At 51.5% G+C, this 26,636-nt stretch overlaps 1 protein-coding gene across 6 annotated transcripts in view; it reads right to left on the bottom strand.

The window, feature by feature from the left end:
* HVCN1 (hydrogen voltage gated channel 1) overlaps positions 1–17,244 on the bottom strand; it is a 36,078-nt gene extending 18,834 nt beyond the window's left edge. The window contains exons 1-3 of one of the 6 annotated variants that reach the window (XM_042911479.1): positions 16,919–17,244; positions 15,718–15,783; positions 10,469–10,508 (exon numbers count right to left, since the gene is read on the bottom strand). In XM_042911479.1, the coding sequence (XP_042767413.1) occupies positions 10,469–10,489 (21 nt within the window). In that variant the 5' untranslated portion in view covers positions 10,490–10,508; positions 15,718–15,783; positions 16,919–17,244. The other 5 variants (XM_042911477.1, XM_042911478.1, XM_042911480.1 and 2 more) reach the window with 5 other exon arrangements.
* Between the last annotated feature and the right edge of the window lie 9,392 nt (positions 17,245–26,636).

Genomic DNA, 26,636 nt, shown 5'->3' on the forward strand with positions numbered 1-26,636 from the left:
GCCAAGAGCCAAAGATCGTCTTGGGCTCCTCTCTCTCCCTTGAGCCTTGGCAATCTGACCTCCTAAAAATGGCTCACGCCCCTTTTTTTTTTTTTTTTTTAACATTTATTTTATTTTTGAGACAGAGAGAGACAGAGCATGAATGGGGGAGGGTCAGAGAGAGGGAGACACAGAATCTGAAACAGGCTCCGGGCTCTGGGCTGTCAGCACAGAGCCCGACACGGGGCTTGAACTCACGGACCGCGAGATCGTGACCTGAGCCGAAGTCGGCCGCTTAACCGACTGAGCCACCCAGGCGCCCCTCACGCCCCTTTTTCTTCTCCCTCTTCCCCTCTCCAACTGCCATCACCTCTTGCCTAGACGCCTGCACTGGCCTCCTTGCTCACTTGGCCTTCTGCCTGGTCCTTTCTCCACACAGCGGTGGCCAGGGTCCCCCTTCTGTGGCGACAACCTGGCTGTGGCCCTACCCTCACCTGCCTCCTCCCCCATGACCTTTAGTCCTCCACCCTACCTCCTGCCAACCACTGCCTTCAGAACAAAGGCACAAAGCTCTCTTGGTCTCCGCAGGTCCCCTGCCTCCGCCATACCCCAGCTGCACCCAATGCCTTGTGGTTCTAGAATAAACCTCTCTCTCTCTTGCTCTAGAACTCCACATGCCTGCGCCCGCTATCTGAATTATCTTTTGCCTGTCGCACACGGTTTTACAGATGTGTCTAGATTGTACCACCCCAGGGAGGTCTTCCTTAGCCGCCACCTGCTGGGTGAGTGTCCCTCCTGTTTCCATGTCTTACCATTTGCTAACTTGTGCTGTGACATCTCAGTATCGTCTGTGTCCTGCCCTGGTCTGTAAGCTCTGGGAGGGCAGACTCTTCCCCGCTCTCACAGGGAGGGGTGTGAAAACTATTTAATAAACGAATTAAGAGCAAACCACAGGAGCTACCTCCTCAAAGGTAAATGTATCGCCTACTTATTTTCTACACGTGTCAAGTATCATACCAAAAAGATTGCTACCTGGGAGAGGGAGGAGAAATGAGAAAAACAGACCTAGAAGAGACAGAGAAAAAAAAATGTTCTTGTGAACATTTAGTTTTACAGGTGTTGAAGCTGCCATCTATAGGAGGGGGAGTCCCTATTTCACGGTCATCCAACAATCACAGAAAAAGGCACTTTTTTAAAAAAAAGAAATTCAGGGGATTCCCAATGTCCCTTAAGCCCCCATTTCCCTGCTTCCTCCCAGAGTCTACTTTGGGGACCTGATTTGCATATTATTCAACATCTCCTGCCCCCAAACTCCAATAAGACACAATAGCAGTGACCATCTACTATTATGTTGTTTTATTATATTAATATACCACTAAAGTTCCTTAAATGAACTACTGAATTTTATTCCTAGCAACCCTCTGAGGTTAAGACCATCATTTTGGGTCTTAGTGAAGAAGGCGGCTTGTCCCAAGTCACAACTTAGGAAATGGCTGAGCCACCATCTGCCCCTGGGCTGTTACGACTCGGAGCCCTTGTTTTAGAACACATGGCTGAGAAAAAGGCAGGCAGGCAGCCAATGAATGGAGATCTGCCTTCTAGGACCGTGTAGTGGGGTTGAACAGTGGCTGCCCCCAAATTCACGTCCACATGGAACCTCAGAACATAACCTTACTTGGACTATGGGTCTTTGCAGGTTTAACTAGTGAAGGGGCTTGAGATGAAATCATCCAGAATTCAGGGTGGGCCCTGCTGTCCTTACAAGAGGAGGAGGGGCCATGTGAGGGTGGAGGCAGAGACCGGAGGGCTGCATCTACCAGCCAAGGATGCCAGACAGCCAGCAACCACCAGCAGCTGGGAGAAAGGCATGGAACAGATGCTCCCTCAACGCCTCCAGAAGGAACCGACCCTGCCAACACCTTGATTTTAGACTCGGAGCCTTCAGAACGGAGGGAAGGCATCTCTGCTGCGTTAAGCCACCCAGTGTGTGGTTATCATCACAGCAGATCCAGGAAGCTAATGCAGAGCCTGTGCCCGAATCAGCCTACGATGGGTGGCCACGGACGGTGTGCCCCCTCCCTGTATCTTGTGGGCCACACCCCAACCCCGGACTCCAAGGAGAAAGCGGGAGAAAGCGGGCTCCTTCAGCGGTCACAAACCACTTGGAAAAGCCTGTTTCTGCAGCCAGTCCTGGCAGCAGCGCCTTCCTTTTGCTCACAGCTTACAGGCCACCTCCATCCCCTTCGGCTCTTCATGCTTGTCACAATCCTGGGAGGGAGTCAGGGCAGGGAGGGGCAGGCTCTCCAATCCACAGAAGGGGACACTGAGGTGCGGGGAGGAGAGGCCAACTGCTCAGAGTCGCATGGCATGGCAGGATGACAGAGGCAAGGGACAGGGGCATGTAAACGGATACGCCCTTCTCAGGAGGGCAGCAGGACAGTTCCTTTCATCTTTCGAAAAGATGTTTGAGTGGCTCCAATATGCCAGGCATGGGAGCGAAGGAGGGGATCAGCCTTAACCGGTTTCTGTCAAAACTGAAAATGTCCCTATCCTTTGACATGCCAAGGGACTCACACATAAGCACATGGATGCTTCCTAAAGTCCTGCTACAACAGCCCAAACCTGGAAATGACCTCAAAGTCCATCATTAAACACGCTATGGGAGACCCACACTAAGACAATACTAGGCAGCTGTTAAGAAGGCAGCAAGCCCGTGTACCTGTAGGCGCTGACACAGAAAGGTGTTCTTGGTCTATATGAAATCTAGGTGAAAAGCAGCACGTTGTGGACCAGATTGTACCATATAATGCCATCTTTGTTAAAAACAGACAAAATAAATACCCCAAACTAAATGGTTCCCCCTGGGAAAGGAGTTCAATTGGGTTGGAGGGTGAAAAGAAACTTTCAAGTTTTATTCTATTAGATTTAATCATAAGAAATAGCCATTCTTGGAGGGAGATCCCGCCTACAGAGAATTGAGTAGTGAATGAAGTATTGAGGGTAAGGGGGGGGAGGGGAGGAGGATGATCTCACACACACACCCCCCCCACACACACACACACCTGAAATCCCTGAATAAGAAAATCAAAACAGATGCCTGGGTGGCTCAGCTGGTTGAATGACTCTTGATTTAGGCTCAGGTCCTGATCCCAGGTGGTGGGATTGAGCTCTGCTTCAAGCTCCATGTTGAGCGTGGAGCCTGCTTAAGATGGTCTGTCTGTCTGTCTGTCTGTCCCTCCCTCCCCCCACCCCTTCTCTCCTACTCACTCTTAAAAAAAAAAAAAAAAAGAATGGAACAAATACCTAAAAACAAACAGTGACTGGTAAAGCCGCCAATATGAACTCAAGTCTACCAGTTTTATTCCTTATAAAACAAGGGGAAAATATGGCAGAAAAAGCGGATTTTTTTTAAAGCAACAAAATGATGATTTTCTAAGAGGGAGAAATCAGGTTCTGAGATGCTGTCTTCCCTCCCTTAGCAGATGGGGAAACTGAGGCCCCGCAACAAGGCAAAGGCTACCAGTCAACGGATAGTCCTGGACAGGTACCTGGGTCTCTGGTTTTCGGGTCCAGAACACGGAAAACACACTCAGGGAAGATCAGAGAAGTTGTCCCCAGTGCCTACCTTCCTTCCCCCACCCCCAGGGCCCACTCGGCACTGGGCCCTCTGCCACCACCGTGGCCCCACCTCTACCTCTCACGTGGAGGATACGGCAGCTCTTCACTACTCTCTGGCACTCTATCTGCGGCCAGACAGCACTTCTCAGAACATAGTCCCGTCACTCTCTGTGCAGAACAGGCTTGAGGCTGCTGTTCTTAGAAAAGGCCTGCTTGGTCCCTGGCTGGCATCTGGAGGGTTCCACCATTTACTGGTAAGAACAGCTCAGTGGGCCCAGACCGTGTGTATACACAATTCAGTTTATGTTGAACACTTGCTTTCCTTCAGGGAGCCTGGAATTTTCTAAGTGCTGTACAGAAGGTACCTCCTTGACCAGCCCCCAGCAGCCACCTTGAGCCCCGAGTCTCTAACAGGCTTCCCAGTGGACACGTCACTTCGCGCTGTCCCCACCGGAGGAACTGAGTCCTCTGTTAGAGACCGTCAGCCACCATGAGGGCCCTCCACGCTTGGCAGCTGGCAGTTCCCCACTGAACATACCTGGATGGTGGAATGAAGCCCTGAAGCAAACCTCTCCTCTGGCAGGAGGGAGGAGGGAGGGCCTCCGGGAGCACGGTCCCCTACCCCAGGGCCGCGCCCCCAGCCCCCGGGGATTGGTGTTCTGAGGAATGCCTATTTTTAAAATCAGGGAAGTCTTTAAATAAGCGTGGCAGCTTTTCCTTCTCTAGGGTGGGGAGGAAGTCTGAGGTTGGCAAAAACAACCACCACCGATGGCTGACCGGCTTGCGGGGGCCGCTGCTTATGGGCCAACGAGCCCGACCGGTGGCCCACGTCCCCCCAGAAATGCTGCAACACTTCTCTCCTTTTCCTGTGGGGTCAGGATCCCTCCCGTCTTGACAGAGTGGTCCACCAACCTGGCAAGATGAGGGTGAGGCTGGGTGGAGGTGACGCGGGCAATAACATCCGGTAGCAGGAGCCACAGTGAGCGTCAACTACCTCCCGGGCACCTGCCATTTCTGAGCTCCGTACAAGGTCCTCTAGTAACACACTGCAACAGCCTCGTGAGGTGGGGAATGGAGACATCTCCATCGACAGGCGAGGAAACTGGGAACGGAGAGGCCAACAACTTGTCCCAGGTCACACGGCCAGTGAGAGTGAGACGCAGGCTGCCTGGCCCAGAGCCCCTTCCTCTTGCACAACCTCTTTGAACGCCGCCCTGGACCAGGCTCACAGCTGTGAGGAGCTCAGGGCCGTGCAGGGAGCTCAGCCGAGTGTTACTCAGTGAGAAAAATACATTTTACATGCTGCCTTTTAGGACACTCTGACATACATACACGTGTTCCACAACCAACACTCAAGTTTCTAAGTGCGAGAAACTCTTGTATTTTCCGTTTTATTCTAGTTCATTGCTTAAACGACCGATTGCAGGAGTCACCAATGGGTTGAGTTTTAAAGATGCAGATATGGGAGGACGTGCCCAGTCTATTTCCCAGGGGTAAGGAGACGAGGATTGCCAGAGAGGAGACAGTCCCGTCTAAAGTGTGTGACGTCAGCCACGTTAACTGGGAAGCAGAAGTCAGGTTGTTTACAAAAACATAAGAAAATGAAAGCATAGAAAGAAAACAAACCAACCAACCGTTTTTCAGCCAGAAATTAAGAGCTATCACCAATGTGAGACCGAGGCATCCAGGGAATTTCCGGCTCCAACATCTTAGCAATGCTTTGGCCCTGGAACAGAGCACGCTCTACCCCGCCTCACTGTGAAGTAGCCCATGGAGAGAGGCCCTACCCCGCCACAGTCTAACCAGTGGCTCTCAGCCCTGGCTGCACTTTGGAACCACCTGGAAGCTTTAAAAACCAAAACCAAAAAACCAAAAAACCCAATGCCTGGGTCTCAGGCCCCAAGATCGTGATTGGTCTGGGGGTGGCCTGGGTGTTGGGATCTCCCATCTGCGGCCAAAGTTGAGAACGTGCACCATAAATAAACCTGGCACCTCCAGCTCATGAGAAATGAGCAAAGGGCTATAGCGATTTCTAAGCACACTGGCTCCCAGGTTCCCCGTGTGGCTGGCGACACACAATCCTCCTCTGAGAGGAAGAGGAGGTCAGCTGCTGGTTGAAAACCCAGCTCGTCCTCATGACCCAGGGAACAGCTCCCGTGGGTTGAGTCTGTGCGGCCCTGCTCAGTGCTTCTCACGCACGAGCTTCTTCGAGCCCCACCACTGTAGACGGAGTGTTTCCGTTCCCATTTCACAGAAGAGGAACTCTTGAGTTGCAGGGTGGTGGGAAGGGGCAGAGTCCACGGCCCCTCTCTCTGAACCAGGGCTGAAACTCCCGCCAATTTCTCCTGCAACACCATGATCTTCCCCTCAAACACTAGGGCAGCCGGACAATAAAGAGCTGGTAAAAGCATTGCTATGACAACATTTTTTTAAAAACACAGTTGAGGGGTGGGTTAAATGGGTGACGGGCATTAAGGAGGGCGCTTGTTGGGATGAGCACTGGGTGTCTCACTGGGACGAATCACTGGGTTCTACTCCTGAGGCCAAGACTACACTGTATGTTAACTAACTTGAAAATTAAAACAAAACAAAAAAACCCACAACTGAGGTGCCTGGGTGGCTCAGTCAGTGAAGTGTCCGACTTCAACTGAAGTCATGATCTCATGGTTTGTGGGTTCGAACCCCACATTGGGCTCTGTGCTGACAGTGCGGAGCCTGCTTGGGATTCTCCCTCTCTTCCCCTCCCCCCCACTCTCTCTTTCTCTCTCTCTCAAAATAAACTCAAGAAAGAAAAACAAACCCGCACAATTAACTGCACAAGGATAAATTACTAACAGGAACTTGTTCTCTGAATCAACAGAGGCTCAGGTGCTACAAGTGATCCTGACCCAACCTTCTCCAGCTCCAGCCCTTGTACTGGCCTCTGTGGCAAAAAAGGCTCCTGTGTCCCCCCTCTCAGAGGTCATCCCCCCCCCCCCCAACAACTGGTGTCATCACCCTCCCCCCAGCATGTCTCCTTGGTTCCTCAGCTCTATCCCGTGCTTCTGTGCCTTCGACCCTCACCCCACCCCACCAGCTCCCTGGTTTCATTCAGACTCCCCTGACACTCCCCACCCCCACTTTACCTGCTGTCATTCACCCCAACGAACAGACCTTTATTCTAGATCTATTTCTTTCAGCATCATGAAGACATGAGCAAAAGGAAGTAAATTCATGATACTCCTAATACAACAGACTTATCATCCACCTAAGGTCTCTTTTACAATTGTGATCAAAGACCACACACAATCTCATATGTTATTTTTCCCACTAGATTTTTGGTCCCCCAACCCCCCCCCCCCTTTTTTTAAAGAGACTGAGCGAGTGTGTGCAGGGCAGAGAAAGAGGCAGACACAATCTTAAGAAGGTACCACACCCAGCTAAAGCCTGACGCGGGGCTAGATCCCACAACTGTAAGATCGTGCGTGACCTGAGCTGAAGTCAAGAGCCAGTGGCTTAACTGACTGGGCCACCCGGGCGCCGCAGATGTACGTTTTAATGGCCAAGAAACTTCACCAAGAAGTTGATGCTCTCACTATTGCGTTTACTGATTGCTCATTTTTAGCACCTTCATCACCAATTCAAAGGCCACATTTCCTTATATTTTGACCCTCTTGAAATCTGAATGTCTCACAACTGACCAGTGTTAACGTTATGCAACATAAGGTCACAGTAAATGGCAGTTTTATGTTCTTTGTGATAAAATAATGGCGCATCTATAATCAATGGCACCTCATGTGACAAGAAATACGGTGCAGTTTTCTTTTCATGGGTTATATCTCCTTTTAAGTGAGACGCCCACGTTTGATTAGGAACATTTTCATGATGCTCAACACACGCTATTGAATTTTGTCCAGAACAATATGGGCTGGTTCCACTGCAAAATAACCAGCACTGAGCACTTCCACATGCTCTTTCGGTTTGCCCGACTTAATACGTAACTACGAATGAAGGAAAGTATGAATGGTTTCCATGTGCAATAACTGGAGCTCCTGGAGTTTCTATCAGGTGCCAGGTACTAGGTATCCAGCACCTTATGAGGAACGGTCATAACTCTCTGTGGTGGTGACTGTCAACCCCACTCATGACCGTGGACACAGAGGCTCAGGGTGGCTTGGAAGCTGGTCACACGGCCCCCAAGGGGCAGATGTAGCGCTGGAACCCAGGCTGTCCGGCCCTGAGCTGCTCTCCCTGGGGCTGACCCACTGGAGCCCCAGAGCAACCCAAGGCCGGCTTGCACGGGGGGGAACTAGCACCTCCCAGACCGGAAGGTAATCTGCTCCAGAACTAGGGTTCTCCACGGTCAAAGTGCAGATTCCTCAGCCGGGCATACAGGGACCTTCCCCATCACCTCACCCCTCAACTCCCCTCTGCTCTGTAGAACTTCACATGAGCCTGCCTCCAGGCCTTTCTCCATGCCGTTCCCTCTGCTGGAAATGCCCTTCTCTTGGATCCCGTAAGTTCAAATCCCAAGGCCCAGCTCAAAGGCTGCCTTTTCTGCAGAACCCTCCACGACCCTCCAAAGGAAAGGGGTCTTCCTCCTCTGAACATGAGCCCCACGTTCCATGTCATCCTCCCCAGATTCTGGGCACTGAACTCGTAAATCCCTCCCAACTGCTCGCTTCTCTCCAGTGCCAGCGCCTCGCTCCCTGCTCCCCTGCAGGAGGGCTCCCACCTTGCTTGCCCCCCATGTGCTTTCTGGCATTTCCACCCATCTCCACAGGACACCAGAGAGGCTTTTCGAAGTCCAGGCCTGATCGGCGGCTGCCCTGCCCACCAGGGGCCTGCCCACTGTTCCAAGCACCACCACCAGAACCTTCAGTGTCCCCTGGGCCCTGCCTGGCCTGGTCTCTTCAGATTGAGCACGTCCTGGCCCCCCACCACGCTGCCCTACCCTGGCCATCCGCCTTCTGGCCGTGGCATAGGTCGCTTCCTCTGCCAAGACTCATGGTCTTCATCCTCTACCCGGTTTCCTCCTCAGGCCCCACAGGTGTCAGGTCGGGGAGCCCTCTGATCAGAAGGTCTGAAGGTCTCAGTGGCCCTTGTGAGGGGCCCACATTAACCATGGCTTCTCCTTTACTGCTCACCCCACGTGCACCTTCACATATTCAGTTTTGTGACTTGAGACCGGTCTCGCAGCTACAGAGGAAGTCACTGGCAGGCAGAGACCAATGCCTTCAGTTTGGTAGCTATGGCCTGAGAGCTGTAGTTGGTTCCAGGACATGGCTGGTGTCGATATAAACATTTGTGGCTGAATGAATGAATGAGGGAAGGAATCCTCCCCAGAGAGCCGGTGCTGCCCCTGTGCTCCCCACTCCCGGCTCCCTTCCTGCCAGGGGTGAGCTCTTCCTTGGGCTCTTCCTTCTGGAGACCTAACCTGTCTTTGGGCTAGACTGTGTCTGAAAAGCAGACAGGGCACAATCACTAGTCAGTAATCAGGACATGGAAGCCAGGCAGCGTGGGTTTGAACCCCTTGCCAGCTGTGTGACCTTGAGCAAATTGCTAAACCTTGCTGGGCTTCAATTTCCCTACCTGGAAGATAAGGGAAAGAACAGTACTTAGTGCACAGGGCTGTTGTGAGCATTAAATAATCAAATACACAGCAAGCCCTTAGCACATGCCTGGCACAGCAGTGAGTGCTCCAGAGACATTGCTTGTGTTATTATTACAACTTCTGCACCTTAGTTCATTAATTCAAAGACAAACATGTCCCCAGATTCTTCCCCAGATTTCAACATTTCTGAAATCGGAGTTGGTGGCATCCACTGGCCATTTACCCCACGACACTGTTAACAGACCTAAAATCCGAAGGACTCTTACAGTTAAAGGGGTCATCAATTTGATGAGATACAGGATGCTCATCATTATCATCCCATGGCCCTGCTTCTTGGACCCCGCCCTCCTCACCCTGCTGCCACCCTGAGCTTCTAACACTGCCCTGATGGCTCTACCTGGCCAGACCCCCCAGAACCTCCTAGTGAACAGGTGAAACGGAAGCCAACGTTTCCCTTCTGCCTTGTCCTCACTATTCACAACTGATGTCCCCTCAAACCCAACAAACCTGCATCCAGATATCAAGAACGGGGTTTAACGGCTCTGCTTGGGATGGTCTCATGCCACAGGAAGCAAAGCATTCTCTCTGGAGAGAGGCCAGGGTAAAATCCTACTTCGGCCGCTTCCTACCTGTGTGATCTTGTCCAAGTGTCTTTATCTGTAAAATGGTAAAATGGGCAGTAGGGAAAAGCCCCGTATGGGCTCAGTATCAGCCTAGCATTCTGAGACCACTGTCTCTTCAACTCCTCCCAACCTTCAGGAACAAGGGTAATTTTAGCTCCCTTTTCCAGATAAGGACACAGAGACTCAGGGAGGTGAAAGTCTTGGCCTATGACACATGGTGATTAAAAAGCAGAGGTGAGGGGTGTCTGGGTGGCTCAGTCGGTTAAGCGTTTGACTTCAGATCAGGTCACGATCTCACAGTTCGTGAGTTTGAGCCCCGTGTCGGGCTCTGTGCCAACAATGTGCATCCTGCTTGAGATCCTTCTCTTCCTCTCTCTCTCTGCCCCTCCCCTGCTTGCACACATGCGCTCTCTCAAAAACAAAGAAACATTTTAAAAAATGCAGAGGTGGTGTTTGAATGGTCTGATTCAGGTTATTAGGCCATCTTGAGGTTTGTGACTTCCTGCTACAGTTTTCACCTTTGTGACGAAACACTTTGGTAAGGCAGAAACACCCCAAACAGGTGTTTTCCTTTTATCTTGTTTGTAACACCAAGCAGAACTGTCTTCAATGCCAGAAGTCCTTTAATGCTGCTGGTCTGCCAGAATTAATTTACCTTTTCATCCCAGGTGGCCATTTTCCTGTCCTCTCTGGATCTGGAAAGTAAGAAAACATTTGTCTGGATCTGACATTCTGCTCTCCTTTATCTTAGTATGCGCTTTGCAACACTTTGTTACAAACTATTTTTAACTTGCTTACGTGAACAGCCTCTGAAAATAGCATAAAGCTCAAAGTGTATGTGGAAGGATGCACATCCTTGGCATATACCCAAAGGAATTGAAAACAGGCACTCAAACAAATACATGTACACAAACAGTCACTGCCAAAAGGTGGAAATAACTCAAGTATCCATTAAGGGATGAACGGATATATCAAAGATGTCATATCCATACAATGGAATGTTATCCAGTCATAAAAAGAAATCAAGTACTGATCCATGCTACAACATGAGTGATTTATACTAAATCAAATAAACCACACACAAAACATCACACATTACATGATTCCACTGATCTGTAATACCCAGAACACGCTAATCCACAGAAAGATTGGTGGCTGCCGGGGAGTAAGGTGATGTATTGGTGGCTGCCGGGGAGTAAGGCAGAGGGTGACTGTTTAGGATACAGGGTTTCTTTTTGATTTGATGAAAATGTTCTGGAACTGGATAGAGGTGACGGTTGCATGATATTGGGAATGCACTAAATGTCATGGGATCCTTTGCTAAATGTTCACCAAATCGTAAAATGGTTAATCTCATGTTATGTGACTTTCACTTCAGTTTACACTTAAAAAAAAAAAAAAAAAAAAAAAAAGACACACAGACATACACTCCAGTGCTGGGAATGCCTTGGAAAGCAACAAAGTATCTATATGTCCACCAATGAGGTTCTGGTTAAGTCAGTTAGGGTACATCTGAGCAGTGGCAAATGCTAGTGTTGTTAAATCTTGATATGCAGATAAGGAAAGAGGTGAATAATATAGTAAGATAAAAAAAAATTCAGGGGAGTCTGGGTGGCTCAGTTGGTTGAGCATTCAACTCTTAATCTCAGCTTGGGGCATGATCTCACCGTTTGTGGGATGGAGCCCCGAGTGGTCTCTGCTCTGCCAGGTTCTCTCTCTCCCTCTCTCTCCTGCCCCTCTCGTACTCTCATGTGCACAAGTGTTCTCAAAATAAACACTGTTTAAAAATTCATATTACAGCATAGTGTATACAGTATGACTCCATCTACATGAAAACTTACATATGCATTTTTATTTTATTAAAATAAAAATATTTTATTTTTATTATCTCTTTCTTATTCGAGAGAGAGAGAGAGAGAGAGAGAGAGAGAGAGCGCGCGCAAATGCAGGGGAGGAGCAGAGAGAGAGAGAGGGAGACAAAATCCCAAGCAGGTTCTGTGCTGTCAGAGCAGAGCCCAATGCAGGGCTTGATCCCATGAACCATGAGATCATGGCCTGAGCTGAAATCAAAAGTCAGACACTTAACTGCCTGAGCCACCCAGGTGCCCCTACGCATGCATTTTAAAAAATACATCTGCAAGAATATAGCCAAACTCTTTACAGTGGTTATTGCTGGACAAAAAGGGAGTGTGGGTATTTTCCTTCTACTGACTTCTAGAAGGTCTGAACTTTTACAGTGAGTTTGTGTTACTTCTTAAAATTTACTTCTGGGCATCTGGGTGGCTCAGGCAGTTAAGCTGACTTTTTGGCTCAGGTCATGATCTCACGGTTTGTTGAGTTCAAGCCCTATAGTGGGCTCTGTGCTGTAAGCACAGAGCCTGGAGCCTGCTTTGGATTCGGGGTCTCCTTCTCTCTCTGCTCCTCCCCACCCCTCCACTCACGTGCACTCTCTCTCTCAAAATTAAACAAACATTAAAAATTTTTATTTTTAATGTAGGTGACATATGCACATACTAAAGGGAAATAGGAACGCCTGGACAGCTCAGTCGGTTGAGCACCCAACTCTTGATTTCTCGGGATTCTCTCTCTCCCTCTCCCTTGCTCGCCCTCTCAAAATAAACTTTAAAGAGTGAAAGAACACAAAAAAATATATGACAAAAAAGCCTCCTTTCTACCCATTCTCCCCAGAAGCAGCCACTTTTTTTTTTTTTTATATATATTGTGGGGAGAGCGCAAGTAGGGGAGGGGCAGAGAGGGGGATAGAAGATCGGAAGCAGGCTCTGCGCTCACAGACTGAGCTGAAGTCAGACACTCAACTGACTAAACCATCCAGATGCCCCCAGAAGCAGCCACTCTTACCAGTCTCCTTTGTGGCCTTCAGTGGTGTTCTAGGCCTTCACCAACACACCCGTATTTACTCTTTTTCTCTTTTTTTAAAACTTAAACAAATGTGAGCCCACGCATACTGCGTGAATCTTGCTTATTTCCGTTTAGGGTGTGGCAGGCTCAGTGATGATCCACCCCCAAAGATATACATGTCCTAATCCCCAGAACCTGTGAATATGTCACTTTACATGGCAAAAGGGACTTTGCAGATATGAGTACATTAAGGACCCCAAGACGGGGATTATCCATATCCAGGTGGGTCCGATGTAATCAGAAGGGTCTTTATGAATAGAGCAGAGCAGGAGAATCAGACACAGAAGGACAGGTGAGTACAGACCCAGAAGTTGGAGCCAGAGATTTGAGGATCTTATGCAACTGGCTTTGAAGACAGAGGGAGGGGATTGCAATCCAAGGAATGCAGACAGCCTCTAGAAGTTGCAAAGAAACAGATCCTCCTTTAGAGCCTCCAAAAGGAATGCGGCCCCGCCAAGGCCTTGATTTGGACCCAGTGGATTGATTTTTGTACATTTGATGCCCTCAGCACTGCAAGGTAATAAATTTATGTTGTTTGAAGGCTCCCATGTGTGGTGACTTGTTACAGCAGCCATAGGAAAATGATACAGTGTTTCTGATCGTCGCAGATCGATGTGTGCTAAATCGAGCGCACTCCTTGGAATGACAGCCCAAGACTTCCCTGTAGGAATGTATGTAGTCCCACTAGCGATCAGTGTTTACATTACTTCCCCATCTTTTCCTGCCCCAGTGTTCCAATAACACTGCACACTGTGTGATTTTATAATTGGGGGACAAAATGATCATTCTGAGAAAAAAATATATTCACAGAGACTTAGAAAAAAAAGTTCTTCTCCTTAGTACCATGCTGGGGGCATAAGGGACTCTTGGAGAATTTCTTGCTGGTCGACTGACAGAACAGCTTCTGTAACCAGCAGAGTTCAGCTCAGTGTGTTCCTGTTCTAGCCCCTTGGGTCCCTCGACCTGCTCTCAGGAGATGGGCTGAAATGGAACCATTAGCACAAGCAAAGGTGAAGGGGGCAGTTAAGGCGCCTGGAGATTTCCTTCCTTCACAAGACAGGAAATAGAACCAGCACATTAAAAAAAAAAAAAAAAAATCCCAGGTTCACTAATTCAAGCAACAGAAAATTGCAACCTACTACGAACTGCCCATTAAAACAGACAAAAGTGATAAAACTCAGTGCTTGTGGGGCTGTAGGGAAACTTGCACACACTGCCAGGCATAGTTTTTCCTCAACAGCCATCTGGTGATAAGTGGCAAGTGCCTTCAAAATAATCATACTCTTGACTTGAACACAACAGTTTGGGAACTATTATCTCAAAGAAATAATTTGATAGCAAAAAACACGTACAGTGTGGACAAGCTAAGCTGGATGTGATGCCTAGAAGCTGGAAAGACCCCACAAGCCCCGCTTTTGAGAAAAGCCGAGAAAGGCTATGGCCTGACAGAAGCAATGACAACTCTGGGGTGTCATGTCAAAATACAGAAAGAATTCTGTTAAGTAATGAGAAGTAGAACCCTGAATGGTTGCACACACTTGCTTGCAATTGTACAATATAATTGGAACATTCACTATGTGCCAAGCGCTGTGCTGAGTTCCGGGGAATCCAAAGCCAAGAAGATAAAGGCCATGGCCCTGACAGACTGATACTTTAGCTGGATGGACAGACAAGGAACCAGGGAAACACATAAGCAAGGTAACACCACCCAAGACTAAGCATGCGAAGAAGGAAAAACAGTAATGCAAGAAGGGACCAGGCCAGCGTGGCTCCTGCAGGTGGAGTAGTGGGGGAAGACTTGAGTAGGAGACTTGCAGAGTGGTCCCTGAATTGCAGAGAGGTTAAGTCACAAGAAGATGGCTGGAAGACCATGTGCACAGGCCCTCAGAGGGCAAAAAAAACCCCGCAGAAAAACACAAAAAAACCTTCAGCAAGTCCAAGGAAGAAAGAGGAGGTCAGTGTGGCTGCAGTAAGGGGGCGGTGGCAGGAGACAAGGGTCTGATCTCATAGAGGGCGTGGTAAACAACTCTGAATATTTGGGGGTCAAGAGTGGTGGCAGGGAGGCCAAGAGGAGGCAAACGATACGGGGATGCAGAGCAATGGCCAGATTCAGAACATGCCGAGAAGTAGAACCTGCTGCCGACTTACATGCTGGAGAGGAGATGAAGACCAGGTTTTGGGGCAAGAACACTCTGGACTTCCTCCTTTACTCTAAACCAGGGATGGGATGGGGAGGGCTTGGGGGCTGCAGAGCAACTCTGGAATTGTGCGAGCCTCAGCCCAAAGATTTTCAAAACCCTGCCCCTACTTTCCTCCAGGTACTCGGAGGGTGAGAAGTTACCACTGCCAGCTTTTGTCTTATCAGAAGCTTCCAGCCGATGTTGGGCCTTTCCAGAAACACTGCAGGTCTCAGGTGGCCCTGACTGACCTTAGGTGAAAGGTGTCCAGGACAGAAGAGTGCTTTCAGAGGGGCGAGTGAGGCTGGAGGGGGACACAGCTCGGTAGCAACCTTGGGCCAGATGCTGGGCTAAACTTGTATACCAACCATCTCACTTAACTCTCAGCACTCCTGTGAGGGAAGTACCATGCTCAACCCCACGGAACGGTGGAGGGAACTGAGGCATGGAGAGGTGGAGTCCCATGGCTAAGCCTGCAGGAGCCCCTGCACTCAGCAGAGGTGCGGGGCTGGGGGGGTGGGGGGTAAAGGTCTCTGAGTTCCTGCAGGGGGCTGGCTGTACCTCCGTGTCCTGGAGTTTAACCTGTCCCCAGCCTACCCTTCTTGTTCCTCAGCACACCCTGCCCCAAGAGGTGGGTGTTTCCAGTATTTCCAGGTGAAGGATTTGCTGCCCTGGAGGTTCCCTCATTTCAGCCTCCCCCCGGGGTCCCCAGTACTACGTTTACCACCCCTTCTCTCTCTGCCGTCTCCCTGGCGGGGCAGCGAGAGGCAAGGACGAGGAATAAAAGGATTTAGGGGTTCACACGGACCTGGGTGTGAGTTCTGGCTCAGCCTCCTTTGGCAGGGTGGCTTGGCCCCAGTGTCGGTTTCTTCACCTGTGAGAGGGAGACAAGAAGGGTACTTACCTCACCTGTTGCTGCGCTCAGCGTGTGATGAATGAAGGCACCTGTCCCCACGTTAAGCACGCCCGTGCAAAAGGGCAGTTCTTATCAAGGCTCCCGTTTTTCAAGGGGAGGTAACTGAGGCCAAGAGGGACTTCCCTCCCATGTCGCGTGGCATATTGTCTCCTGCCCGCCCCCCCCCCCCGACTCTAGTACCCTCTGGACAAGGGCTGGGGGAGGGGTCCCCCGGGGAATGACCGTCCGCCCCGGTAAACGCTAGAACAGAGGGCAACTGGGGGCGGGGTCCCAGGCAGGCTGGCGGGGGAGCGGCGACGGGGATGAGGGTCCGCTCCTCGGAGGGCGCCGGCTGGGAGGGGTCGGAATGGGGGCCGCGCGCCCCCCCGTCCCAGCTCCGGAGCACTTACCCTGCGCCCCTCCCGCCCGCGGCCACCGCAGCGACTGCGAGCTCTGCGCCCGCCGGGCCGCCCCGCCCGCCCCTTCCGACCCGCCCCTCCTCGCGACCCGCCCGCCCTCTCACCCCGTTCGCGTCTCGGTCCCTGGCTCCCGCCTGTGTCTCAGTCCCCTTGCCCTGGCCTGCCTGTCTCCCCTGTGGTCTCCGGCTTGACCCCCACCCGGCCGCCTCCCGCCCCGCAGCTCAGAGCCTGGCCTGGGCCTCTCGCGGTCCCGCGGATGGACAAAGGTCCGCCCGTGGGAGCCAATCGCGAATCACGAGAATCCTGTCCCAGGCGAGCCTGAGGGAAGGGGTGGGAGGAGGGAACCACTTCCTTCCTCCTGCGGGATGGAGTGGGGGCGGAAACGCTCCCCTCCCCACCGCACACACTCGGGGAAGCTGGGCCTGACTTCTGGCAGCACCCCTGCCCTCATTACTTGGGGGTGGCTCCGAGCGGCTCTGCGGGTCCCCCGCATTGCATCTGCCACGTAGGGGTTGGAGAGTGGGCAGAATGCCCTCAGGGGATGGCCAACCTTGAGGCGGTCGGGACACCCCTGGGGGGGGGGGTGCTGTGTCTGGCAGTGGCGAGGGGTCCTTGCTGGGGGCTGGTATTGGCAAGGAGGAGGGCGCCTTCCTGCCAGGAGGCTGAGCCCCCTGGCCAGGCTGACTCCTACTCACCTTCCCGCGCAGCTCCGAAGTCCCTCCCCGCCCAGGGCTTCCCCAGCACTCTGCACGCACTTCATTCTGGCACGGCTCTGGAATGGGTTTCTGTTAGTTTCCGTCTTCCAAAAAAGACCACTTGCCCCAAACGCCTCTGGGCAGAGGCTCTCTCCCACGCACCTCCCTGCTTCTGGTTTAATTGGGGGTGGGAGGAGTCTCCATCCTGGGAGTTCTGGGAGTTTCCCATTGCAGCTGTAACAGGTTACCACAAACCCAGTGGCTTAAAACAACACGAATTTGTTATCTTAACAGCTGTGGAGGTCAGTGGTCCAAATGGTCTTAATAGGGCTACAAGCAAGGTGTTGGGAGGGCTGTGTTTCTTTTGGAGGCTCTAGTGGGGAACTCATTCCTTGCCTTTTCCAGGTGGTGGCTTCACTTTGACCTGTGTTTTCATCATCCCATCTCCTCTAGATCTGACCTTTCTCCTTCCCTCCTAAAAAGACCCTCTTGATTACATGGGGCCCATCCTCAACACCCTTGACTTAATCACACCCTTTCAACAGGTACTGTATTCACAGGTCTTGGGGCTTAAAATGGGGACATCTCTTGGGGGGGGGGGGGGGGGGGGCTGTAATCCCCAAGGGTATTGTTTCCATTGGCTTCCACTGAGTCTGCTCTTCCCAATCCTGCCCCCAACCTCTTGCTGGGTAGTAAGTAGGCTTTCTTAAAAACATCTCAGTCTGATCTGACTTCTCAGTCACATTTTTGTTGTTTCAACATTCCTATTCTGGTCCCTAAGCCATAGTCTGGTCCATTTTAAACTTCAACCTTCTTTCTTTTTTTTTTTTAAAGTTTTTAAAATTTTTCTTTATTTTTTGAGAGACACAGAGATAGAAAGAGAGAGAGCGAGAGAGAGAGAGAATGAGTGGAAAAGGAGCAGAGAGAGAGGGAGACCCAGAATCCAAAGTAGGCTCCAGGCTCCTGTCAGCACAGAGCCCAACACGGGGCTCAAATTCACAGTGAGATCATGACCTGAACCGAAGTCGGACACTTAACCGACTGAGCCACCCAAGCGCCCCTCAACCTTCTATTCTATTAAAAATGCCCCTCCCCTACCAGTGCCAGCTGGACAGAATGGAAAGGATGTGTGCACTAAACTGGTCTGTGCATTCACTCCCTCAGGGTCTGGGAAGGGAAGAGGTGGAGAAAACAGGTATCAGGTATCTCCCCACCTTACTGCCCACCTGGGAGCAGTCCTCTTTCCATAGGCTTTAACAATTGGTCCTGCCTATAGTTACAAGCAAAGTGCAGACAGGTGGTGGCCTCAACAGGCCCTAGGAAGCCAAGGCTCAAACCTCGCCCCAGGCTTGATCTTCTGGCTGACCCCTGCTGGAGACATCTCTCATTATCCCTCCATCCCTCCCGTGTGCTGCCTCCCGGCCCAGCTCTGCAGGGGGCCTGGGGAAGCCCGCAGTTGCCAGCCTTACCTAGGCTCTGGAGACTGGGACCACCAGCAGGGACTTATTTCCATACCTTTTAGGAATCAGGATCCTGAGACAGCAGGTCGGCAAGTCTGGAGAATTTAGTAATGTTCTCAAGATTTCTGTCCACAGAAATGCCTCTATTACTCAGTCTTCTCAGTTGGACAGAAAAAGATGTCAGTTTTGTTACATCTTTATCCCCAGCTCAGAGTTTGGCACATAGCTGGTGCTGTACATTTCTGCTGCATAAATTAATAAGTGAATACTGAGCATAGTAAGATAAGGGTGCCCACCATCAGTGCTTCTCTTCAACATTGTACCGGGACCCCAGCTAATGCAGCGAGACAAGAGAGGAGACGAGAAGGACAAAGATTGAAAACCTCTGGTCTGCAATCTATGTGATTGTCTACCTAGAAAATCCAAGGGACTCAACAGAGTAGTGTTGGATGCCCACCGTGTGGCAGACAGGCCCTTTCTAGACACTTAATATAAGATGAAGGAACAGCTTTGTCCTCGGAGAGCTCCCATTTGAGTTGGGGAGGCAAGAGTGGGGCACATTCCTCTATGCTCCAAAGGGTCTAAGAGGCTAGTATTCTAGGATGGGAAAAAATTACTTTATTTTCAATAACCTCTAACTGAAATTGAGCAATTTCCTTCCATTATGAATATAGGTAACAGATCACACTTGTATGAGCAGTACCCACGATTTTGTCCTCCATCGAGATCACAGATGTCTCCAAATCACAAGATAGTTAGACACCTTAAAATATAACTTACCCTTCACCACTACTGCAAAATTACTGAAGTAACTAAACCAGCTGTTAGTTCTCATAGTTTATTATGTTAGCAAATAACTTCATATATTTATCACATTTAAAAAAATAATTCAATAGCTGCATTTCAAGACAATGGGTCTTTTGTAATGGAATGTATTCTATACTATGCATTTAAAGACATTACCCTGAGGGGAGGACTCATGGCACAAAAAAGGACCAGGATCTCCAGCTTTAGAGGAAGGACTTGGCTTGGGCAACACTAACACAGTTCTCTTGCACAAGGGAGTCCCTGCCCCACCTTCACATTTCATACCAAGCAGTAAGCCCAGCTTGCTCAAGTACGTGTCTGTCACTATCTCAGGAGCTTTCTGGGTGTCTGCCTTTTGATGTTCATGGGGCATTCTGAGGAAGGTCAAAACATAGCCCCTGGGTCTGGGTCTGCTTGTGCCCTGGGCTGGCTGGCACTGGGCCGAGGCATTGGCCAGTTCCGGCTTTACCCAGTGGGAAGAGAGAGGGCTGGCTCGGCCGGTTTTGGTTCCTCCAGGCCAGTGTCTTCAGATGCTTCAGTTGACCACTTCCCTTCCTAGGGCAAAACCCAGGTCCTGACTCCAGGAGAACGTGAGAAAACAGAAAGGAGGAGAGAGGTCCATGAGACCTCGGCAGGGGCCCTGTTTGGATCTCCCAGAGCTACGTCTGCGTCTGGGTCCAGAGGCTGTCTTGCCAGCAGATAGGATTCATCTATAGCAGTGACAGCCACACAAGTCTTGCATTCCTAGACACGATAATGTAGCTACATTACAAGGTCAGGGCTAGGGACCCCTGGGTGCCTCAGTCAGGCGAGTGTCCGACTCCTGATTGTGGCTCAGGTCATGATCTCGGGGTTCATGAAACAGCCCTGTGTTGGGCTCTGGGCTAACAGCATGGAGCCTGCTTGGGATTTTCTCTCTGTCTCTCTCTCTCTCCCCTTCTCCCCTGCTTGTGCTCACTCTCTCTCAAAAAAATGTTGTTTTAAAAGGTCATAGCTAACTCTGATCCCCTTCTCTGATACTTGGTTCAAGCTTCTGCATCATACATCGTTGAGAATCATGTGGAAGAGTAGAAAGAGCCTAGAAGTTGGCGTCAAAGAGACCTGGGTTTAAGTCCTGCCTCCATCCTTTCCCTTGATAGCCCGGTGATCTTTCATTAATTAAGGAAATAAGCTTCTGAGGGCCAACCACGTGCCAGGCGCTGAGAACACAGAGATGAACAAGATGGACAGGTCCCACCTCCTCTCATGGAACTTACTCTCCGTAGGGATGCACACAAAGGCCCAATGATGGTTATGAAAGAAATGGCCAGGCGGTTATGGCAGAGAATTAGAGTGGTGGGGATAGAGATGAGGTCCCACCAAGGTAGGGTGGCTGGGGAAGGCCTCTCTGTGGCACTGAAATTAATACTGGAAACTGAGGTGGAGCCAATCGTGAAGGGAGGGGAAAGCCTTCCTAGCAGTAGGAACAGTATGTGCAAAGGGCCTGAGGTGGGAAAGAGCTTGGCCTGGCGAGAAACCAAAAGGAGGCCAGAATTATCCAAACATGGTAGGAGGGAAAGAGAGTAGGTCAGAGAGGGGAGCAGAGGCCAATAGGAAGTGCTGGATTCATGCAAAGTGCAAGACGCCATGGGAATTTTAAGCAGGGGAGGGACGTAGTTTGATTTTTTTTTTAATTATTGTAAAATACACAGAACAAAAACTTTACCACTTTAACCATTACAGAGTATACAATCAGTGGCATTTGCTCCATTCACAATGTTGTTCAACCTTTAGCACTGCTCAGTTCCAGAACTTTTCCATTATCTTTTTTTAAAAATTTTTTTTAACGTTTATTCATTTTTGAGACAGAGAGAGACACAGCATGAATGGGGGAAGGTCAGAGAGAGAGGGAGACACAGAATCTGAAACAGGCTCCAGGCTGTGAGCTGTCAGCACAGAGCCCGACGTGGGGCTCGAACTCACGGACCGCGAGATCATGACCCGAGCCGAAGTCGGACGCCCAACTGACTGAGCCACCCAGGTGCCCCTCCATTATCTTAAAAGGGAACCCTGTACCCATTAAGTGGTTGGTCTCCATTCGCAACTCCTCTCCAGCCCAAAGCACCCACTGACTTGCTTTCCATCCCTATAGATTTGCCTATTCTGGACATTTTTATACATGGAATCATACACTATGTAGGCTTTCATGACTGGCTTATTTCACTCAGCATGTGTTTGAGGCTCCTTCACATTCAAGTATGTATCAGTATCTCGTTCCCGTTGTGGCTGAACATCCATTGTGTGGCTGCAGCCATATATATTTTTATTCTTTCACCCATTGATAGAGTTTGCTTTCACCGCAGTTAACTCTGGTTGCCGGGTACGGAGTAGATCTTAGGGAAGGCAGGAGTGGGAGTGCAGGCCAGAGAATGGTTTGGACTAGTATGCTGGGAGTGGGAAAGGAAAAGCGGGTGTGGACTCGGGAGGTAGAGCAGATACGAGAAGTGTGTGGACTGGACGTGGAGGGGGAGGAAGACGCGTCAGAGTACCCCGTGGTGCCAGCCCCGAGATGGAAAACCCTGAGAAGGGAGATCCCAGCTGTTTGTGATAATGTTTGGTTTGAATTGTCAAAGTGGAGGCGTCATGTGGGCAGTAGGATCTGAGTCTGGAACTCGGCAGAGAGTTTTGGGGTGTGATGTTGTGATAGAAGAAACAGACATTTTGGTCTTCATCCACGGCTCCGGGCCAGAGCTCCTAAAACCCTTGTAATATCCTAAGTGGTAAGAGCACAGGGAGCGCCTTAGAATATTTGCGAGCTCCTAAGGATGGGGGGCCGGTTGCCAGGGGTTAGAACTTTCAGTCCCACCACTACCACCCCCCCCCGCCCCCATCCTCCCACCCCACCCAGCCCCAGGGGAGGGGAGAGGAGGTGGGGGCTGCCTTAGTCACCAGTAGCCGGTGACGGAATCAACGGTGCCTGCATAATGGAATCTCTGTGAAAAACTCTAAGTGGAAGACAGGTCAGAGAGCTTCCTGGTTGGTGACCACGTGGAGGTGCTGGGAAGGTGGCGTCCCTGGAGGGGGCATGAAGTTCTCTATGCCACCCCCCAATACCTTGCCCTACGCATCGCTTCCGCCTGGCTGTTTGTAAGTTGGGTCCTTCTAGAATAAATCCTAAATTATAAGTAAACTATTTTCCTGAGCTCTGTGAACCATCCTAGCAAATTATCAAAACTGAGGAGGGGTCACGGGAACCTCTGATTTATAAGAGGGACATAGGTGACAGCCTATGCGATTGGTGTCTGAAGTGGCGGGGGTTTGGGGGTGGGGGTGGGGTCTTGTGGGACTGAGCGCTTAAGCCGTGAGGTCTGCGCTAACTCCAGGCAGTTAGCGTCCAACTCCTGGGTGTGGAAAACCCACACATTCGTTGAAACAAAAGTATGGAATGTAGAGAAACACACGGAGTTTTTGTTTGAGAAGATCATCGGCACACAGCCGGTCTTGAAAAGCCTGGACCAGGCTGAGATCCTCCTCCTTCGTGGGGTGTAGACAAAGGGTCCAGGGCTGAGCTAGAGGTCAAGCAGGCGAGGAAGAGCCTATAGAGGGACCACAAAGAGTGAGCAGAGGTCAAAGGGAAAGACAACGGCATGTGGGTCCTGGAGGCCAGGGAGCCAGTGGTCCAGGAAGACAGAAGTGTGAGCGGGTCAGAAGCTGATGGGAATGGGCTGGACAGGAAGGGACGGTGCGGAGGAGGGACGTGGAGAGGAGACACAGGAACCGCTCACGGAACAATGGCTGCTCACGAAAGGGAGCCAAGAGGTGGGACAACAGGGGGAGGGCTGGCAGGGCCCACACACAGCCCCCAGCCTAGATGGTACCTGGAATGTAAGAACCTCAGACCGAGGCGTGCTGAGCGTCCAGTCCCCACTTCATGGAGAGGCCAGACCCTGACAGTTAGCTACAAGGCCACACAGCGGGTAAGCGGCAGAGCTGGGACAGGAAGCTGCTCCGTGCAGGCTTCTCCGTGGACTCCTTCCCTGCCTGCGGCAGGAGCAGTGGGTGCTGATGTTCGTGGGGCGAGTTCAACAGTTCTCTGGAGTCTTTCCCGCCTAGTGATGTCGGTGGGTGAGGCTTAACGTTGGGGAGAGGCGGGCAGAGGACCCTGGAAGTATTTTCCGACTCTCGCTCTCACGTTGACGAGCAGAACCTCAAACGAAAGGATCCGGCAGCACGGCCTTGTTCCACCTGCTGGTTACTCACGGCAACTACTCGACAATGTGGTTCAGCCTTCCTGGCCAGCTGGAGAAGGTTCAACCAGATGGGTCCCACATCGGCCCAGAGCAGAACTGGGATAGACTCCCCCCACCTTCTCTGCACCCGGGAGATTAGTCTAAACCCATCCCTCCTTGCCCGTATGTTTCCGGAAAGGGCGCGTGATGCCGTGCCCTGGCCACCGAGACCCCGGGGGATTGTCTGCGGAAGTGTCCTCCTCCCAGGAGTGGCCTTCCTCTCGCCTTCCTCGTCAGGTCTGCAGCTCCTGCTCGAAGCCTGAGGGCAGGGCCAGGGGTGGAAAGCCCCCCGGGCTCTGATGCGGCTGCAGCCGAGTCACCGACCCCCTCACCAGGGGCAGCCATGTACAGATGCCCATTTTTGAGAGGTGACTCTTGTTTGGGGCAGGATCTTTGTTTCTCAATTCCAGGAGCATACAGACCCCATTCATACTTGGGCATTTGCTGCTCAGGGGCCATTTCACTTTCTCTTGGTAACAGCGTCCTCTTTCCGTTTGGGGAACGCATTTACCCCCCGTTGGGTCCAGTCCAGTGGGAGTGTTCACCAAGGCGTCCCTACCTTCTAGCTGAGAGGTGGGCATGTGACCCAGATGAGCCAGTGGGAGACGCACAGGGAGACGGCGGCCAGTTGGCATCTGCTCACATCAGGGTGGGACGTGCGGCTGCTGGCGCCCGTCAGTGCCCCGCCTCGGTGTCGGCCGCCCCTGCCGTCCTGTGGGTGCCTGGCGGTCTCCCAGCAAGCTGCCGCAGTGAGCCTCAGCTGGTTTCCATCGTTTGCATCCAAGGAACCCAGGCCAGAGGGAGACAGACGGAAGATAAAGTCCCTGCCGTGAAGGTGCGTGGCCTTAGTGCAGGAGGCAGACTGTGAACAAGCCATTCAAATGTGAGGCAGAAGGGAGTGGACAGGAGTAACCACACTGGGAGAAAAGAGCAGCCAACGTGCATCGAGGGAGCGCCTACCGCACATCAGGCCCTGGGCCGGGCACGCCGAGCATATCCTCTCTCATTTAGTCTCCATGTCAGCCCCTGGGAGGCAGGGACCCTGATGGGTTCAGGCGAGGTTCTGCTGTAGCAGAAGTCCCCGAATCACGAGTGGTTTAAACAAACCACAAGTCGTCTTCATGCCAAAGGCCGGAGGCATGAGTTCCAGGGCAGGTAGGGTGCCTCCGTTCCACAGAGCACTCCCAGGGCCTTCCTCCTGGTCAAAGATGGCAGCATCCGTGTTTCCAGCCGCAGGCCTGAGGAGGGTGTAGACCAGGAAGAGACAATTGATGCTCGCCAGGCTGTCTCTTCAGAGCAGCCTCTGAAACTGCTGTCCCCACCCCATGGGGAGCCCTTACTCCCAGGACACTTAGCTGCAAGGGAACACGGGAAATGTGGCTGTTATTCAGGGCACCGTGTGCCCAGCTAGAAAGTGTTTGATGGTTGAGGAAGTGCAGAGAGAACTCTGAGAAAATGCCAGGTACTATACAGATGAGACTGACAAGGCTCAGAGAATGAAGTCACTTGTTCAAGGTCACCCAGCTATGAAGTGGCAGGGCAGGACCCGAGCCCCCTGTCCACAGGAGACGAGGAAGACCTCAAGGCCACAGGGCAGCTGGGGGAGGAGGCTTCTTGGGCAAAGTGAGATTTCAGCTGGGTCTCCTGGGTTAGGAAAAGGTGGAAGAAGGACACTGTGGGAGCTGAGGTCTAGAGGCATAACTATTTGGAAGAAAATTTCTCTTCTTGGGGTAGCCCCTTACAAATGCTCTCTGGCCATAGCCCGGATCATCTCCAGCAAGAGGGGGCTCACGCCTGTGAGAGCTCACTGTGTTTATGGATATTTCTCCTCAGAACTCTCCTTTGGAGTGTGGTGGCCGTCTCTAGTTTTTCCCTGCTCGGCATCTGTGTCCCTTCTCCTGGGAATGCCAGCTGTCCCCTAATTCCGGTCCAAGTGGCTCCGGAGTGGCTGACCCAACCAGGCCAGTGGGGCTCCACAGGAACCTCCGGCGGGGACTCTTTGCCGACAGTTCTGCTGTTGGGACTGCCATTTGCAAGGATGGGTGAGCCTGGACCTGGGGGGCGTCATGTGGAGAAGGCCTGCTTGGGTGTTAGGCCGACACAGACAAGAGCAGAGGCATCTGATGGCTAAACGGGGGGCTGCATCCTGCTCGGAGCTACCCTGCGCCTGTGAGTTTCCACAAGCCAATAAATTCCCTTTTTGCCGCAGCCAGCTTGATTGGTGTTCCTGTCACTGTCACTGAAGAATGCCAACTAACAGAGGTAGAGATGTCAGGCCTTTTTTGTTTTGTTCGCTTATTTATTTTGAGAGAAAGAGAGAGAGGGAGGGAGGGAGGGAGGGAGAGAGAGAGAGAGAGAGAATATCCCAAGCAGTCTCCGCGCTGCCGGTGCAAAGCCCAAGGTGGGGGTCTCGATCTCATGAACCATGAGGTCATGCCCTGAGCCGAAATCAAGAGTCAGACACTTAACCGACTAAGCCACCCAGACGCCCCAGGCCTCTTTTTATCGCCACCCGGGCAGGGGGGTTGGGGAGCATCTGTGTGTTTCATCACAGTGGGGCCTGGTGCAATGTGAAAGCCAAGTGTGAGCCACGAACCCGGTGTCCGCACCGCCGTGATACCGAACTCCGTAAAACCACACATTACTGGGCCCCAACTTCCAAATCAGAATCTGAGGAGGTGAGGCTGGAACTCTGCATTCCTGTCAAGCACTGTAGGGGATTCCACTGGCACCCAGTATGAGAACTGGCGGCTGAACTAGGTGACCCGGGATCCAACCCAGATCCCGCTGCCAGCTCGGGTGTTCGAGGTCTCTCTAGGTTTTCCCAACAACCGAACAGAGCCCTTCCACTGACTGGCTGTTTCACACACGCCTGGCCCCGTGTGAGGAAATGCTTAATGTGCCCGCCCTTACTTAATCCTCACATCCGCCGAATATCTCTTTTAAGGAAAGAAACGGAGGTTCAGAGAGGCTGACTGACTTGCCTAATGTCACTGCCGGTGGATCTGAAACCACTTCTGTCTGTCCCCAGATTCCCACTAGCCAGCACCACGCTTCACTGCCTGTTGTCTTTGGAATGAAAACAGAACTTCTTCCTCGTTAGGCATGTGGACTTTTCATGTTAGAAAAGGATCTTGATTCTTCCCTACCCCCCACCTGGTGACCGACTCGAAGCCCCGTGAT

Source organism: Panthera leo, chromosome D3 (genome assembly GCF_018350215.1).
Source record: "Panthera leo isolate Ple1 chromosome D3, P.leo_Ple1_pat1.1, whole genome shotgun sequence".
Lineage (NCBI taxonomy): Eukaryota > Metazoa > Chordata > Mammalia > Carnivora > Felidae > Panthera > Panthera leo.